Genomic DNA, 14159 nt, shown 5'->3' on the forward strand with positions numbered 1-14159 from the left:
ATTGTGGAAAAGATGGTTGAATCGCGTCTCAGGTGGTTTGGACATGTGAGAAGAAGACCGATAGAACATCTAGTCAGGAGGGTGGATGAGATGGAAGATAGACAAAGAGCGAAAGGCAAAGGAAGACCTAAGAAGACCATCCATGAGGTGGTCAAACAAGATCTACATGTAAACGGTCTCTCTGTAGACATGATACATGACAGAGCACAATGGCGTTGTTTGATTCATGTAGCCGACCCCACTTAGTGGGACAAGGCTTTGTTGTTGTTGTTTTTTTCACAATTCTGTTTGATATAGGATTTTATTCGTATTATTATTATTTAACTTTGTCAATATTATACCTATCCTAATAGTGATATCTATGAGAACTTTTAAAAATATTGAAAGTAAAAAGAAAATAAAATTGTTCTTTTTTAAAAAAAGAAAACTCCTTAAAATTAAATATGACATGACTGTATATATATCACGCACTGAATTGGATTTTGCTTATTTGTTGTGATGTTTAAAGTCTGAAGCAGGGTTTGGACATACATTATTAAAACATATTCTGATACTAAACAAGGGTAACGGAAGAAAATAAATACGTTTTACTATTGCAATTGATTAAAGATCAATCTACATTGTTACTCTTTTTTGTTTGAAAGTGCACATAGTTTAGATCCTAAAATGAATAAACTTATAAAAATGATCAAACAATGGAGTATACACTCATAATTTGATAATTTATACTGCAAATAAGTCTCACCAAACGAATCCAAAAATGATTATCCCATTACTTTATTTATATATTTTCTCAGTGTATAACCACTATATGAAAACACAAGTTATTGTCCCATTGTCACTTATTTCAACCGGTATAATATAATTATCCACTATTCTACTATCCTTACCCTTTTATATATTTTAATCCTTTCATGAGGAATTGGTAGAGAAAATGAAAGAACAATGAGTAAAATATTCCTCCCTCTGACTCTACTAGTAAATGATAATAGTAAAGATGATACACATGAAATGAGAGCAATGAGCAAATGATATATATTATATTTTTATTATTTCAGTTTCTATTTCAGAGTGTGTGTGGCACGCGCCCGTGTTAATAATAATATATATACTTTTTTCGGAGGCTAGACATTTATAATATACAAAACTTATGTTCTTATTCTTTAATTTGTTTATTATATGTTTCATTTTGGCCCTCAATTTTAAAATTAGTAAAATCATCTTTAAAAGGGTTATTATACATTAATACAAATAAAAAAAATCATATTAGTTAAGGATTGTGATACATATAAATAAGATATGCAGATTCTTTTGAAGTAAGTAGTATAAATATCAAATATCTAAAAAGAATAATGCACTTGTTATCATGTAATTTGAGGATTGAATAAAATTAATAGATAGTCACGGATACTAATATTTTTCGTGGGAAAATTTCATTGCTTATTCATTATGATCTAACTTGTCATTATATTGATTGTGAAATGTAATTGTTTCCATAGTTGGACTAATTTACAAATAATAAGCTAAAAATTCATAGAAAAATACTAATCAAGCCCTGTCGTTATAATTGGGTTAAAGCCATAAGACAAAAGCCAATTTTTTCGGAGTTTAAAAGGCAAATAAATCCACTACCACATGCCATCAATAAATAGATACTCAAAGTGGGTAGGAATATGTACATGAGTGGGCCAAAGCCAACCACTTAGTATTGTGGATTCATGCCTTAATTTCAACAATTAGGAAAACAAGTAATTTTCATTTTTCAAATATTCATTTATGTAGTTAATTAGCTATGCATCATTAGAAGGCCAAAAAATAGTTACACCTAAGTGTCTATCTTTGGTGCATGAATTTTGTTCTTAAAGCTTAAACTAGCTAGAAATGTCATTTTCCTTACCCATAACCATAAGTTTTTGGGACTTGACTTGCACATTTTCTCTTAGTATATTTCCTTAGTTTATGGAAAATTTCCCTATTTGATTCTATAAAAGAACATTGAAGAAAATAAAGGAAATACTCTTGATGGATAAATCATCAATGACCACAATAGCCTAAGGAATTGTACATTAATGATGAACTTCATCTACATGTTTGAGTTTGGTGTGTTTCTTATATCTTACCTAATTATATATGCTATATAGATTATAGTTATAACTCTCGTATTCCTAATTTCTAAGATATATCACTTTCAAAGTCCACAAAACTACTATACCATTGTGATTTCCCTCAATTCTCAAAAGAACTATTGCTTTTTCCTAAGTACACTTGTCATAACATTGATATGAAGAGAAGATAATGGCGTGTACCCATTTCATGATAAGTTGCTTAATTTAACTAGAAAAAAAAAAGTGAAAAAGTGGGTAATTGATGATCTAGGGAAGCACCTAAAAAATTGGAAAAGAATAAAATAAAAAAATAAATAGATACAAAATATAAGTTGATAGGGACAAATAAAAGAAACAAAATAAATGGAATGAAAGAAAGGTTAGATGCATCTTCTTTCTTATTATTGTAAACGGGTGGCCTCAAACATCTCCATCATAGTTTTACATGAGACAGAATAGTATGGATATATTATCGTCAAAAGCAAATTTTTCTCCAACAAATCATCTTATTTGCACATGATATTGTCGGAATTTGATGTCAATAGTTGATTTATTTTATGCTTGGTGAATGCCAAGTACTAACAACATCCTTAGCCTCTTGCATCTTTGAAAATTATTCATAATAAGGACTAAACGAATTGAATATTTCTCAATGTTTATTATATTGTCCAAAGAAATTGCTAAGAAGCTTCAACACAATTTTTTTTTCTCTTCTTATCTCCAAGGCTCCTACAACCCTATGCATTATGGGACAAGATATCTTATTCTTATTCATTTAATATTGACCAAATACATTAATCATTCCCCTATAGATGTTAAATCAGAAAACAAGCTTCAATTCAATTTATGATAAAAATGATTTTGAATTCAATTCTTGTATTATTTGTATTATAATATATTTAAATAAAACACTAAAATATTAAACTGAATTCTGTTACATGATTTGCAACAACTATAAAAATAAATTGACATCTTTAATTTGTTTTTCATAATTTAATATAGCCACTTTGCATGACACGAGTTCTAATATATTTCAAAAAAGATCCCTGCTATTTTTTTTTTTAATAAATAAAGAACTAAAGAATTCCAATTCCATGGTTATTCAAAATCAATGAAGCATTATATGAAGTTAATTATGAAGACAAGGGGCAAGGGCCCAAATCAGCAGTTGGAGTGTCAACACAATAATGATATTGATTGATATGTATGGATTATATTTGAATGCAACCATGCATGCATCGCTGTACTAACACACAAACTGGTCAAACCATCATTCAACCTGTTATAATACATCTCTGCTGCTAATATTTCAACATTATTTTGACCCATACTTAAAGGGTAGATGCTATGATACAAAGGCTTCAATACATGGAATCAAGGCATCGCACAGATTCGTCTACCATAAAATGTATTTATCAAATATATATGCATGTTTGTAACCGTATGTCGTTGTTGTCCTTCGGTTTTCCATAATTTATTTTTCATTTAAATATTCAGCTAATGGATAAGTTTGGTGGTACTAAAATATCTGAAGAAAAGGATCTAGAAACCGGTAAGCAATTTATTACCATAACTATACTTGATTGGAGCTGGTACGGGTTTATGACAAGGGAACAATATTACAATATTGTCAAATAACTTAAAAAGTGAGAATAATTAGTATGGTGATGAATAAACCTAGAATAAGATTCGCATTTAACTATTACCAAATTGTTACTACCTGCAATTTCAACCACTTTATTCGATCAAGGATGCCTTTTGAGGAATCCAACTATTGAGTCCAATACAAGCAAGTCCAATTCAACCAACGTTAAGGGAACAAATTTGTCTATCAAACTTCCCAAAGAGCAATTTGCATAAGCAAGCAACTAGGCGCTGGATAGACGTCTTTATTTTTCTATGACAACTAGGTACCAGTCAAATCCCTAAGCAGCTCAAGTCTCGGGTTCAGATCCATCTTAAGTTGAGCCTAGTGTTAAGTAGACAGTTTTTATCCTTTCCTTGCGGAATTAGTTCACTATTCACTATCAGTCTCTCGCTAATCTTTAGCCTTATCCGGAATTCATCACTCGATTAGAGCGACATTCCCATACAATCAGACTTGCCTATCTTGACCAGCCAGGACCGACAAGGACAATGAAATCCAGGAATTGAAGATTGCGGATAGAAATAGAAATGAACATAACTACAATGGCTCGACTTGGAAGCAATTCCCAAGAGCTGGCATTTAAAATGACTCGCCTTGGAAGCATAACTGCAATCAATAATGCAAAGCTGACCCTAAACAGGTAGCTCTCGAAAGGACCAAAAACTTATCAAGCTAAAGACATTCATAATTTGATTGTAAGAAACGGAGGGTAACATGAAAGCAATGTTATATATTACCATCAAATAAACTTAAGTCTCATAACATCACATCACACACCATTAAGCATTTAAGCAAAATCCCAATCGAAAATATTTGGTACCCCGTACCCTGAAAATAAACTAGCCAGAAAGTAGAAGGCTCGTCATATCATACATCACACACCATGAAGATATTGCTCGCAAGTCTTGAAGGCCCCTAATTAACATCATTAGACATCACCACACCTAAGTTCCCAAACAATCATTATATATGAGCGACATAATCATAGATTTCAGAGCACAAGCTCAAGGATCATTCATAAACCACGTTAAGAGAAAATTCTGGATCCATCCACCTACAAAACAATATAAATAGGAATCAGTAAATGTTAGTTTTGCAGCAATTTTGTCTAAATGTTCGCAAACAATAAAAGATGAAACAAACTAGGAATGAATTACTCCACAGAAGATCAGTCAATTATCAACAATTAAACAGCAGGTCACTACAGTAATCATCATCACATCACTAATGGTAGAAATCAAAGAAATAACACACTAAACAACAAATTATAATACAAAAACTACACTGGGTTGTCAAGCACAGACAAATTCAATTACACATTAGACAATAAAAATTTATATAAGTCAATCCATAATGTTGCATGTATAGAATTAAATGTACCTCATGGTAAGAAGTGGGCATGCTTTCTTACACAATCACTGCTTTGCTCAGAGACCATAGTCGGATATGATGAAGCCTGAATTCAAAAAGGCGGCAAAACAAGTAACAATCTAAGCTAGAAAGCTAATAGCAAGACTTGAGACACTTAAAAGCTAGAAATCCAATCTTCAATTGAAAGCTTATACTGACAAATAATACATTTGGATTGGAAATTGTGAAAGCAGAAGAGTTGCAAAGTAATTTTAAGAGACTACTGATATTATAATTTGTATCCTAACCAAAACATTGGGAATAATAAAGACTGAAATCAACTGGAACAACTACAAAAATATTTGGATCAGCCAATTCCGTTTCTCAGCTGTTCAAAATATGGAAGCAAAATGCAATCGGAGGTGAAGAAACTAAAAATAAATTAATATCTGCAGAAGTTCACTTTAGTACCAACCAGCATGGAGCCAAGGTTGTTTCTTTTGGAAGCACAAGTTAGAGATTGCATTGTTGCGCACATGTAGAGAGCAGATGAGCTGGAATAGGAAAACAAGAAATGTTAGATATGTACTCAGATAACGAATAAATGTGCACCAAGAGAGGATTTTGGGTAGAATTCCACCTAAGGAGGCAAGCAAGTTTGCTGGCATGGAGGAGCAGGAGATCAAATAGATGAGTAACCAGGATCAGTACATTGGACTCTTGAGGCATGGCATCTGAAAAAAGAAATATGGGTAGGGAAAAGATTCGGCAAGTTGCTTAAAAAAATTAAAACCCCAAAATATGAATCATGAGTATAAACCTCAACAGCTAGATATAATGTAGCAAAACACAGGACAATCAAGCTTACCATGCAATACCACAGGTGGAGGATGAAGAGTAGGTGCAGCAGGAGCGCACGCTACCCCCTCAATTACTGGTGCAGGTATTTTCACCTCCTTTTCCTGCACCAGCAAGAGGAAGTTGTTCATTGATTGCTATTCAGATTCATAGACAGCATCATCATCAGAGAAATCATCAAATGTCCTCATGTCCAGCTGGTAGCGCAAGATACCACCAATCCCACCAAAACCTCTACAAAACTGTGAACCTTCTTGCGACTTATTTGTGACAAACTCAAGAGTGCAACCAAACCGCCTGTATTCATTTGCAAACCACTCCAAAAGAGAGATTTTTTCCTGCACCTCATAATCAGCATTGGATACAGGATCCCGGAAGTTGCTCTGATTGGCCTCTTGTTCCTTGTTGAAGTGTTGAATGACAACCTCACCAGTAGCACTGTTTTTCAAGACAAACCTACTCATATCCAAATTTTCCCACACAATGAGTGTCTCAACAGCTCCCATCTCCAAAGCTTTCAAAGTATCCTCAACCCCAAAAACATATTTCCCAGTATCCTGGCTAATTTCCTCAAAATATTTTCCAATCAAGCGTTTCTCCTGGATAAATTTCACATTGGACAGAATCTCAGATGAAAGTTCAATAGCCTGATTAAACCCATTTTCACCACCATAGGAAACATCTACAACATTGAGAATTTTTGCTTGGAGTCGAGGATCAAACATATCAGACTGACTAAGCTCAGTTTTGAAATCAGCTGAACCAGCAAGTATTAATCCAGAAACATTTGGCTGGCTGGTAGCTGGATTGATATAAAACTGAGTTGCAAGCTCTGCAGTCTTCCTGACATAGTTATGACGTTTCTCCATGCGAAGACGGGCAAATCGAAGAGCTGATTGCCCTCCTCTTCCATGCTTCTTTGGGAGATCGACACTGAATTTATGAAGCACTTCCCTTGTGTTACCGCTCAAGGTGCCAAACAGGGTACCATTGCCATCCATGACAATGAACCCAAACTTGTCATCTGACTCCAAAAGCTCATTTAGAGCCTCAGTATGAAACTTGTTGTCACACAGATAGAGGGAAGCATTGATAGGTCTGAAAGGCTCAAAGTCAATAGTAACCTTCTTTTCCTTCCCATCTTCAGTAACAATTGTGCCAGTATACAGCACAAGCCCGTTTGGAGGAACCTTGTTATAGAGCTTGAGCCTCTGCTGGGCAGAGGTGATGGCCCCAAGCACAGACTGCCGGTTCACCCTGCTCTTGATGTTGGAAGCAGTACCAAACTCATCACCAAGCATCTTGGTAACTCGAGATATTTGATCACGTGGGGGCATGATAAGGGAAATCATACTTGTCCCATTTCCTCTAGCAGCCTCGAGAGCTTTGATCAATTTCTTGATCTTCCAAATCTCAATGTTCTTGTCAGTCTCGTGTGCATCAGCCATCTCAGAACAATTGTTGGCCAATAACCTTTTCAGTAATAAAAAGGAACAAACGAGAAAAAATCACTTACATAATCAACAAACTGACACATGGTCAAAACAATCAGGAATCAAGCACATACAAAAAATCACTTACATGAACACAATTGCTAGCCACATAAATAAATGTGAAAGACAAATCATGATAGAAAATCAGACCACCACACTAATAACAGCTGCTGTTCAAGAATTCGCAAAATATAGGAAATAAACACAGAAGATCAACTAAGAGAACAACAAAACAATGGAAACAAATAATTAGAAAAAAGACACAGGACTCCTCTTGTTCCGTTTAATTGGAAATTAGAATACACTATAAACAAAGTATTCGTATTAAGATCTGATAATGTTCATCTACACTTTCTCGGATAAAATTTTATTAGAAAAAACAAAAAAGTTCCTTTTTGCTATCCACAAAGCCTCGCATAAATCATTAAACTAATATAAACACAGCGTCCAAGGAGCATGATATTCAACACTATAAATCATAATTACTATTTTTAATTACAAAATCAATCCTTTTTACTCAGTCCTGACGTTTATCCCACTCATGGCAAGTTGCAAATAAAAAATTAAAACCAAATAAATAAGCCGCCAAAAAGACCATAATATTAAATAGAACAAACCAACAACTATTAACAGCAAAATCCACGGACATGACATAATCTGCAGCAGAACATGCCAATTTAATATATACTAATCCATATTCATATATAATATAATAACACCGTCACAAACCCCAACACGTAAAAGCAAGAATGCAAAATAAAACAAGCAATCAAAACATCGAAAAACATAATCAAATGAATCAAACACACGATCAGCTACTAGAACAGGAAAATTAGATGCAGAGATAAAGAAGTACCGTTTTAGCGACGAAACGGAACGGAGGCCGAGAGAATGAGAAAGAAGGGGAAAGAGAAAACGAGAGATTCTTTTGTGCCCTAGCTGATTAGCAGAACTGAACCTGATAGGCAAAAAGGGGGGTTTGGGCTTTTATAATGGTAATGGGAACGACGTCGTTCGTGTTGAGCTAGGCGTGGCAGTTCCTTACTTGTTACGCAGAGTTGGCCGTGAAATCAAGTAATTTACTGTTTTGTCCCCCCTCTTTCTGGAAATTTCTAGCTGTGAGGTGATTAACGTGGCATCCAAATATGTAATTTTAAATGAGATCTTTTCGCATTCGGTAACTGAAAATCAAATCAAGAATATTGATTTCAAAAGTCAAAACTCATAATATTAAAGAGTTTAATACGAATGCCAATAATAAGAATTTGAAAGTATTGTTTAAAATATATTAAAAATATAGATTAGCTATTCAAATTCTAAAAGATTAAAATGTAAATTTTGACTCAAATATAAACTCATTTAATTTAATTCACGCTAATTTGAATTGAATTAGTTTAAAAAATAAATTCAAACCAATATAGATACAATTTTTTTAATAAAATGGGATTATCTTAAAAAAAAATCAAACTAATAATATATAAATTATATCAATTTTATTATCTAAATTGATCCAAACCAATATATATTTACAGCCAATCATCCATGCTACTAGATCATGTGAGCCGTGAGGTCTCACGAATCGTTCCATGCCTTACTAATTAGCAACAAACTAGTTGTTCGATACTTCGTATGCCGGACGGGTCGGAGGTGTTCTCTAAGTGTGATGGTGGGAATCGGCCTTGATCTGGGTCTGGTGAGCGAGACCTGAGGGTAGATGACCTCCCAAGTTGTCGCGATATGAAGGGGGAGCCACCTGCAATGACACTCCGACGCCCAAGTCAAAGTTTTTCACAGATGGCGGTGAGAGTGTGAGATAGTGACATACCGTGAGGGAGGGGTAGGGCCCTCTCCATATATACCTGTCAGTAGGGCGGGTCCCACAGGAGACGTCTCTTTCCATAAAGCTTCCTCTCCTAGCTGTCTTGCAGCTGGCTGTCAGGGAGCAGGCGTTCGGGTAGCAATCCGGGCATACGTGGCCCACTTGGTCGGCCGCTCGGGCCGGGTCGGACACTGCACTGGCCGGGTCGGGTCGGAACACTAGTGATTTAACTCAATTTAAATCATCATAATAAATGATCTTTGAGCATGCAACAATTTACATAGAGTTAATAGTCAATTTCGTCCCTGAAAGTGTCCTCGATCTCCATTTTCGTCCCCGAAAGTCAAAATTAATAAAAAACGTCCTCGAAAGATACCTCAATTGTTCACGTTTGTCCTTCCGTCATCTTCATAGCTAAGATGGCAAAGGCCGCTTACGTGGCCCGTTAAGTGCGAAGCTGGCAAACGCCAAGTTGTAGCATGTTGTTGCTGACAAGATAAGTTATGTTTAAGACGTCAAATTAGTCATTCGAGTGTATAAACCCTAATCCCAATTTGAACGATAAATACATCGCCGTGATCACTTTCGGTGGCAGTAGAGGTAAGTAGGAGTCGTAATCCCTGGCTGGCTGAGTGGATGGAGATAGGAAATGGTGGTTGTGGTGGTGGTTTGTCACATGCATCGCACGACAGTCATGGATCTAGTGTTTCGATGCGAAGGAGGAGGGTGAATTCTCATGATGGATCATGTTTCTGTGGGCTGAAGACTGTGATTAAGAAATTTGGGACAACAGAGAATCCAAATAGATTGTTCCATGCATGTCTAAGGTATCGGGTGAGTGATTGTAAAAGAAGTTAAAGCTTTTTCATGTTGTTATATGCTGTTGGGTGTTGTCTAATTTTTTTGTTTGCTCCCATCTGAAATTGCAGAAGGGTAGTCACTGCAATTATTTTAAGTGGGTTGATGATGATGAATTCGAAGCAGTGGGTATATGTGGTACAAAGAAAAATGCAGGAGCTGATATGGAGGTTGAAGGTGAGTATGATGAATGGAGGGTGAAGGTGGCATGGAAGTTGGGCACTTTGGAAGTTGAAGTTAGAGCATTGAAACCGCTAATAATTTTGCCGTTTGTAGTAGTTGTGATACTTTTTTGTTTGTTATGTACTTCTAAATAAACCCAGTTATCCTCTATAAACATGTAATGGTGTATTGAATTTGTTGACTTGAATGGGAGTAGTTATTTGAAGTTGGAAGTAATTCCCTGTCAAATATGGTTAATTTTATAAAATTTGGCAATTAATTCTGTGTCTCTATTTGTATGAATTATGTTGAGGCATAAACAAAATGAAGATAGTAAGTAATCTTAGTAGTAACATGTCATTGAAGGCTAATTGTCACATTGTCTAAATAGAGAAATACCACAACAAAGTCTGATAAACCATTATTTTATTATTTATATTGTGTTTAATTGAGTGGTTTTATCAAGTCTTTACCTACTTATTCATATGGATTGCATGAATTTTATAATTCATTCCTAGTATTGTTTATGGTTGAAAACTTTCTTCCTAGAGACCTTTAATTTGTACATTTTTTATTCTCCTTTATACCATTCGATGCCGTGATCCGTATGTTAAGTGTTTTAGGCTTCATAGGGTAGGAATGGCTTCGAGAATGGAGAGGAAGCTTGCAAAAAAGGGAGGAACACAAGAAACTAAGGAGATGACCAGCGAACACTGTCGCGAGCGCATGGCTCACACGAGCGCGCGAAATGAAGAAATCGCAGCAACGCAAACGCGTGCCTGAGGTAAACATGTGGAGTGGAGTCTGCACGAATGAAGCGAACGCGTGGACGACGCGAACGCGTGACAAGGAAAATCGCTGAATGACGCGATCGCGTGGACGATGCGTACGCGTGACCTGCGCGATCTGCAGAAATTGTAGAATACGCTATAGACAATTTCGGGCCGCGTTTTAACCCAGTTTTTGGCCCAGAAATACAGACAAAAGCTAGGGAACATGCAGAGACTCAAACACGCATCCATACATATTCAAATACATTGATATTAGGATTACTTTTAATTTTAGATCAGAATCTAGATTAGCTTTACATTGATAGTTTATGCTTTCGCTTTGGATTTTGGATGCTGAAGAGTCATTACCTCCGTGAAGACATCACTTTAGTTTGTTTCCTGAAGGTTGTGGTAGGCTTAGAGAAGGGGGGTTGAATCTATGCCTTCCTTTTAAGTTGCTGTTATGACCCTTTTTAAACAAACTTTCAATTCTGATTCTGTTTATACTCAGCAGTGGAAATTTATGAAACAATTTGTTTTTGTCTCATGAATATCAGAAAACAGAACACAGCAGATAAGAGAAAAGCTAACACCAGCATGTATCCTGGTTCGGTTGCCTTGTGCTATGCAACCTACGTCCAGTCTCCTCCACAACTATGGAAGAATTTTCACTATAGTTAACTGTATTACATACACCAATTTCATAGGATTGACCCAATCCTTTCTCACTCAAGTTCTAACCTAACTTGACATTGGCTATGTGGTGCACGAAATTGTGATGTCCAGGCTCAAACAATCCCCGGCAACGTGAGCAACTTGGTGCTCTGATCTCAATACATAATTGTCACAACTTCGATACAACTAACCAGCAAGTGCACTGGGTCGTCCAAGTAATACCTTACGTGAGTAAGGGTCGAATCCCACGGAGATTGTTGGTATGAAGCAAGCTATGGTCACCTTGTAAATCTCAGTCAGGAAGATATAAAGTGATAATGGTGTTTTCGAATAATAAATAATAGAATAGGGATAGAGATACTTATGTAAATCATTGGTAGGAATTTCAGATAAGCGAATGGAGATGCTTTTCGTTCCTCTGAACCTCTGCTTTCCTGCTATCTTCATCCAGTCAGTCTTACTCCTTTCCATGGCTGGCTTTATGCAAGGGCATCACCGTTGTCAGTGGCTACATCCCCTCCTCTCAGTGAATCATATGCTCACGCACCCTGTCACGGCACGGCTATTCATCTGTCGGTTCCCGATCATGCTGGAATAGGATTCACCCTCCTTTTGCGTCTGTCACTAACGCCCAGCACTCGCGAGTTTGAAGCTCGTCACAGTCATTCAATCATTGAATCCTACTCAGAATACCACAGACAAGGTTTAGACCTTCCGGATTCTCTTGAATGCCGCCATCATTCTAGCTTACGCCACGAAGATTCTGGTTAGGAGATCTAAGAGATACTCATTCTAGCTTAATTCATGTAGAACAGAAGTGTTTGTCAGGCACGCGTTCATAGGGGAGAATGGTGATGAGCGTCACACATAATCATCACCTTCATCACGTTCTTGGGTGCGAATGGATATCTTAGAAGCGAAATAAGAAGAATTGAATAGAAAACAGTAGTACTTTGCATTAATCTTTGAGGAACAGCAGAGCTCCACACCTTAATCTATGGAGTGCAGAAACTCTACCGTTGAAAATACATAAGTGAAAGGTCCAGGCATGGCCGAGATGGCCAGCCCCCTAAACGAGATCACATGATCAAAATACAATCCAGGATGCCTAATACAATAGTAAGAGGTCCTATTTATAATAAACTAGCTACTAGGGTTTACATGAGTAAGTATTTGATGTATAAATCTACTTCCGGGGCCCACTTGGTGTGTGTTTGGGCTGAGCTTAAGTGTTGCACGTGCAGAGGCCATTTGTGGAGTTGAACGCCAGTTTTTATGCCAGTTTGGGCGTTCAACTCTGGTTTTGGATCCTTTTCTGGCGCTGGACGCCAGATTTGGGTAGAAAGCTGGCGTTGAATGCCAGTTTACGTCGTTAATTCTTGGCCAAAGTATGGACTATTATATATTGCTGGAAAGCCCTGGATGTCTACTTTCCAACGCAATTGGAAGCGCGCCATTTCGAGTTCTGTAGCTCCCGAAAATCCACTTTGAGTATAGGGAGGTCAGAATCCAACAGCATCAGCAGTCCTTTTTCAACCTCTGAATCTGATTTTTGCTCAAGTCCCTCAATTTCAGCCAGAAAATACCTGAAATCACAGAAAAACACACAAACTCATAGTAAAGTCCAGAAATGTGAATTTAACACAAAATCTATTAAAAACATCCCTAAAAGTAACTAGATCCTACTAAAAACATACTAAAAACAATGTCAAAAAGCGTATAAATTATCCGCTCATCACAACACCAAACTTAAATTGTTGCTTGTCCCCAAGCAACTGAAAATCAAAATAGGATAAAAAGAATAGAATATACTATAAATTCCAAACTATCAATGAAACAGAGCTTCAATCATATGAGCGGGACTTATAGCTTTTTGCCTCTTGAATAGTTTTGGCATCTCACTTTATCCATTGAGGTTCAGAATGATTGGCATCTATAGGAACTTCAGATTTCGAATAGTGTTATTGACTCTCTTAGTTCAGTATGATGATTCTTGAACACAGCTTCTTTATGAGTCTTGGCCGTGGCCCTAAGCATTTTGTTTTCCAGTATTACTACCGGATACATAAATGCCACAGACACATAATTGGGTGAACCTTTTCAGATTGTGACTCAGCTTTGCTAAAGTCCCCAATTAGAGGTGTCCAGGGTTCTTAAGCACACTCTTTTTTTTTGCTTTGGACCTTGACTTTAACCGCTCAGTCTCAAGTTTTCACTTGACACCTACACGCCACAAGCACATGGTTAGGGACAGCTTGGTTTAGCCGCTTAGACCAGGATTTTATTCCTTTAGGCCCTCCTATCCACTGATGCTCAAAGCCTTGGGACCCTTTTTATTTGCCCTTGCCTTTTGGTTTTAAGGGTTATTGGCTTTTTGCTCTTGCCTCTTGGTTTTAAGAGCTTTTGGCTTTTTCTGCTTGC

General features: G+C 36.6%; 1 protein-coding gene across 4 annotated transcripts; it reads right to left on the minus strand.

Annotated features, from left to right (window-relative positions):
* Positions 1-4463: 4463 nt before the first annotated feature.
* LOC107644049 (eukaryotic peptide chain release factor subunit 1-3) lies at positions 4464-8579 on the minus strand. 4 transcript variants are annotated; one of them, XM_016347831.3, is made up of 6 exons: positions 8311-8579; positions 5972-7434; positions 5744-5837; positions 5579-5657; positions 5134-5209; positions 4464-4807 (listed from the first exon to the last, which is right to left on the minus strand). In XM_016347831.3, exon 2 carries the CDS (start codon positions 7407-7409, stop codon positions 6099-6101), a length of 1311 nt encoding a protein of 436 aa, XP_016203317.1. In that variant the 5' UTR covers positions 7410-7434; positions 8311-8579; the 3' UTR covers positions 4464-4807; positions 5134-5209; positions 5579-5657; positions 5744-5837; positions 5972-6098. The 4 variants fall into 4 exon arrangements, with proteins under 4 accessions (XP_016203317.1, XP_088344380.1, XP_016203315.1 ...); XM_088488254.1 differs by having other exon boundaries at positions 5575-5657; positions 8311-8439; XM_016347829.3 differs by lacking the exon at positions 8311-8579 and adding an exon at positions 7543-7919.
* Between the last annotated feature and the right edge of the window lie 5580 nt (positions 8580-14159).

This window comes from Arachis ipaensis, chromosome B5 (genome assembly GCF_059453495.1).
Source record: "Arachis ipaensis isolate K30076 ecotype BB chromosome B5, ASM5945349v1, whole genome shotgun sequence".
Taxonomy (NCBI): Eukaryota; Viridiplantae; Streptophyta; class Magnoliopsida; order Fabales; family Fabaceae; genus Arachis; species Arachis ipaensis.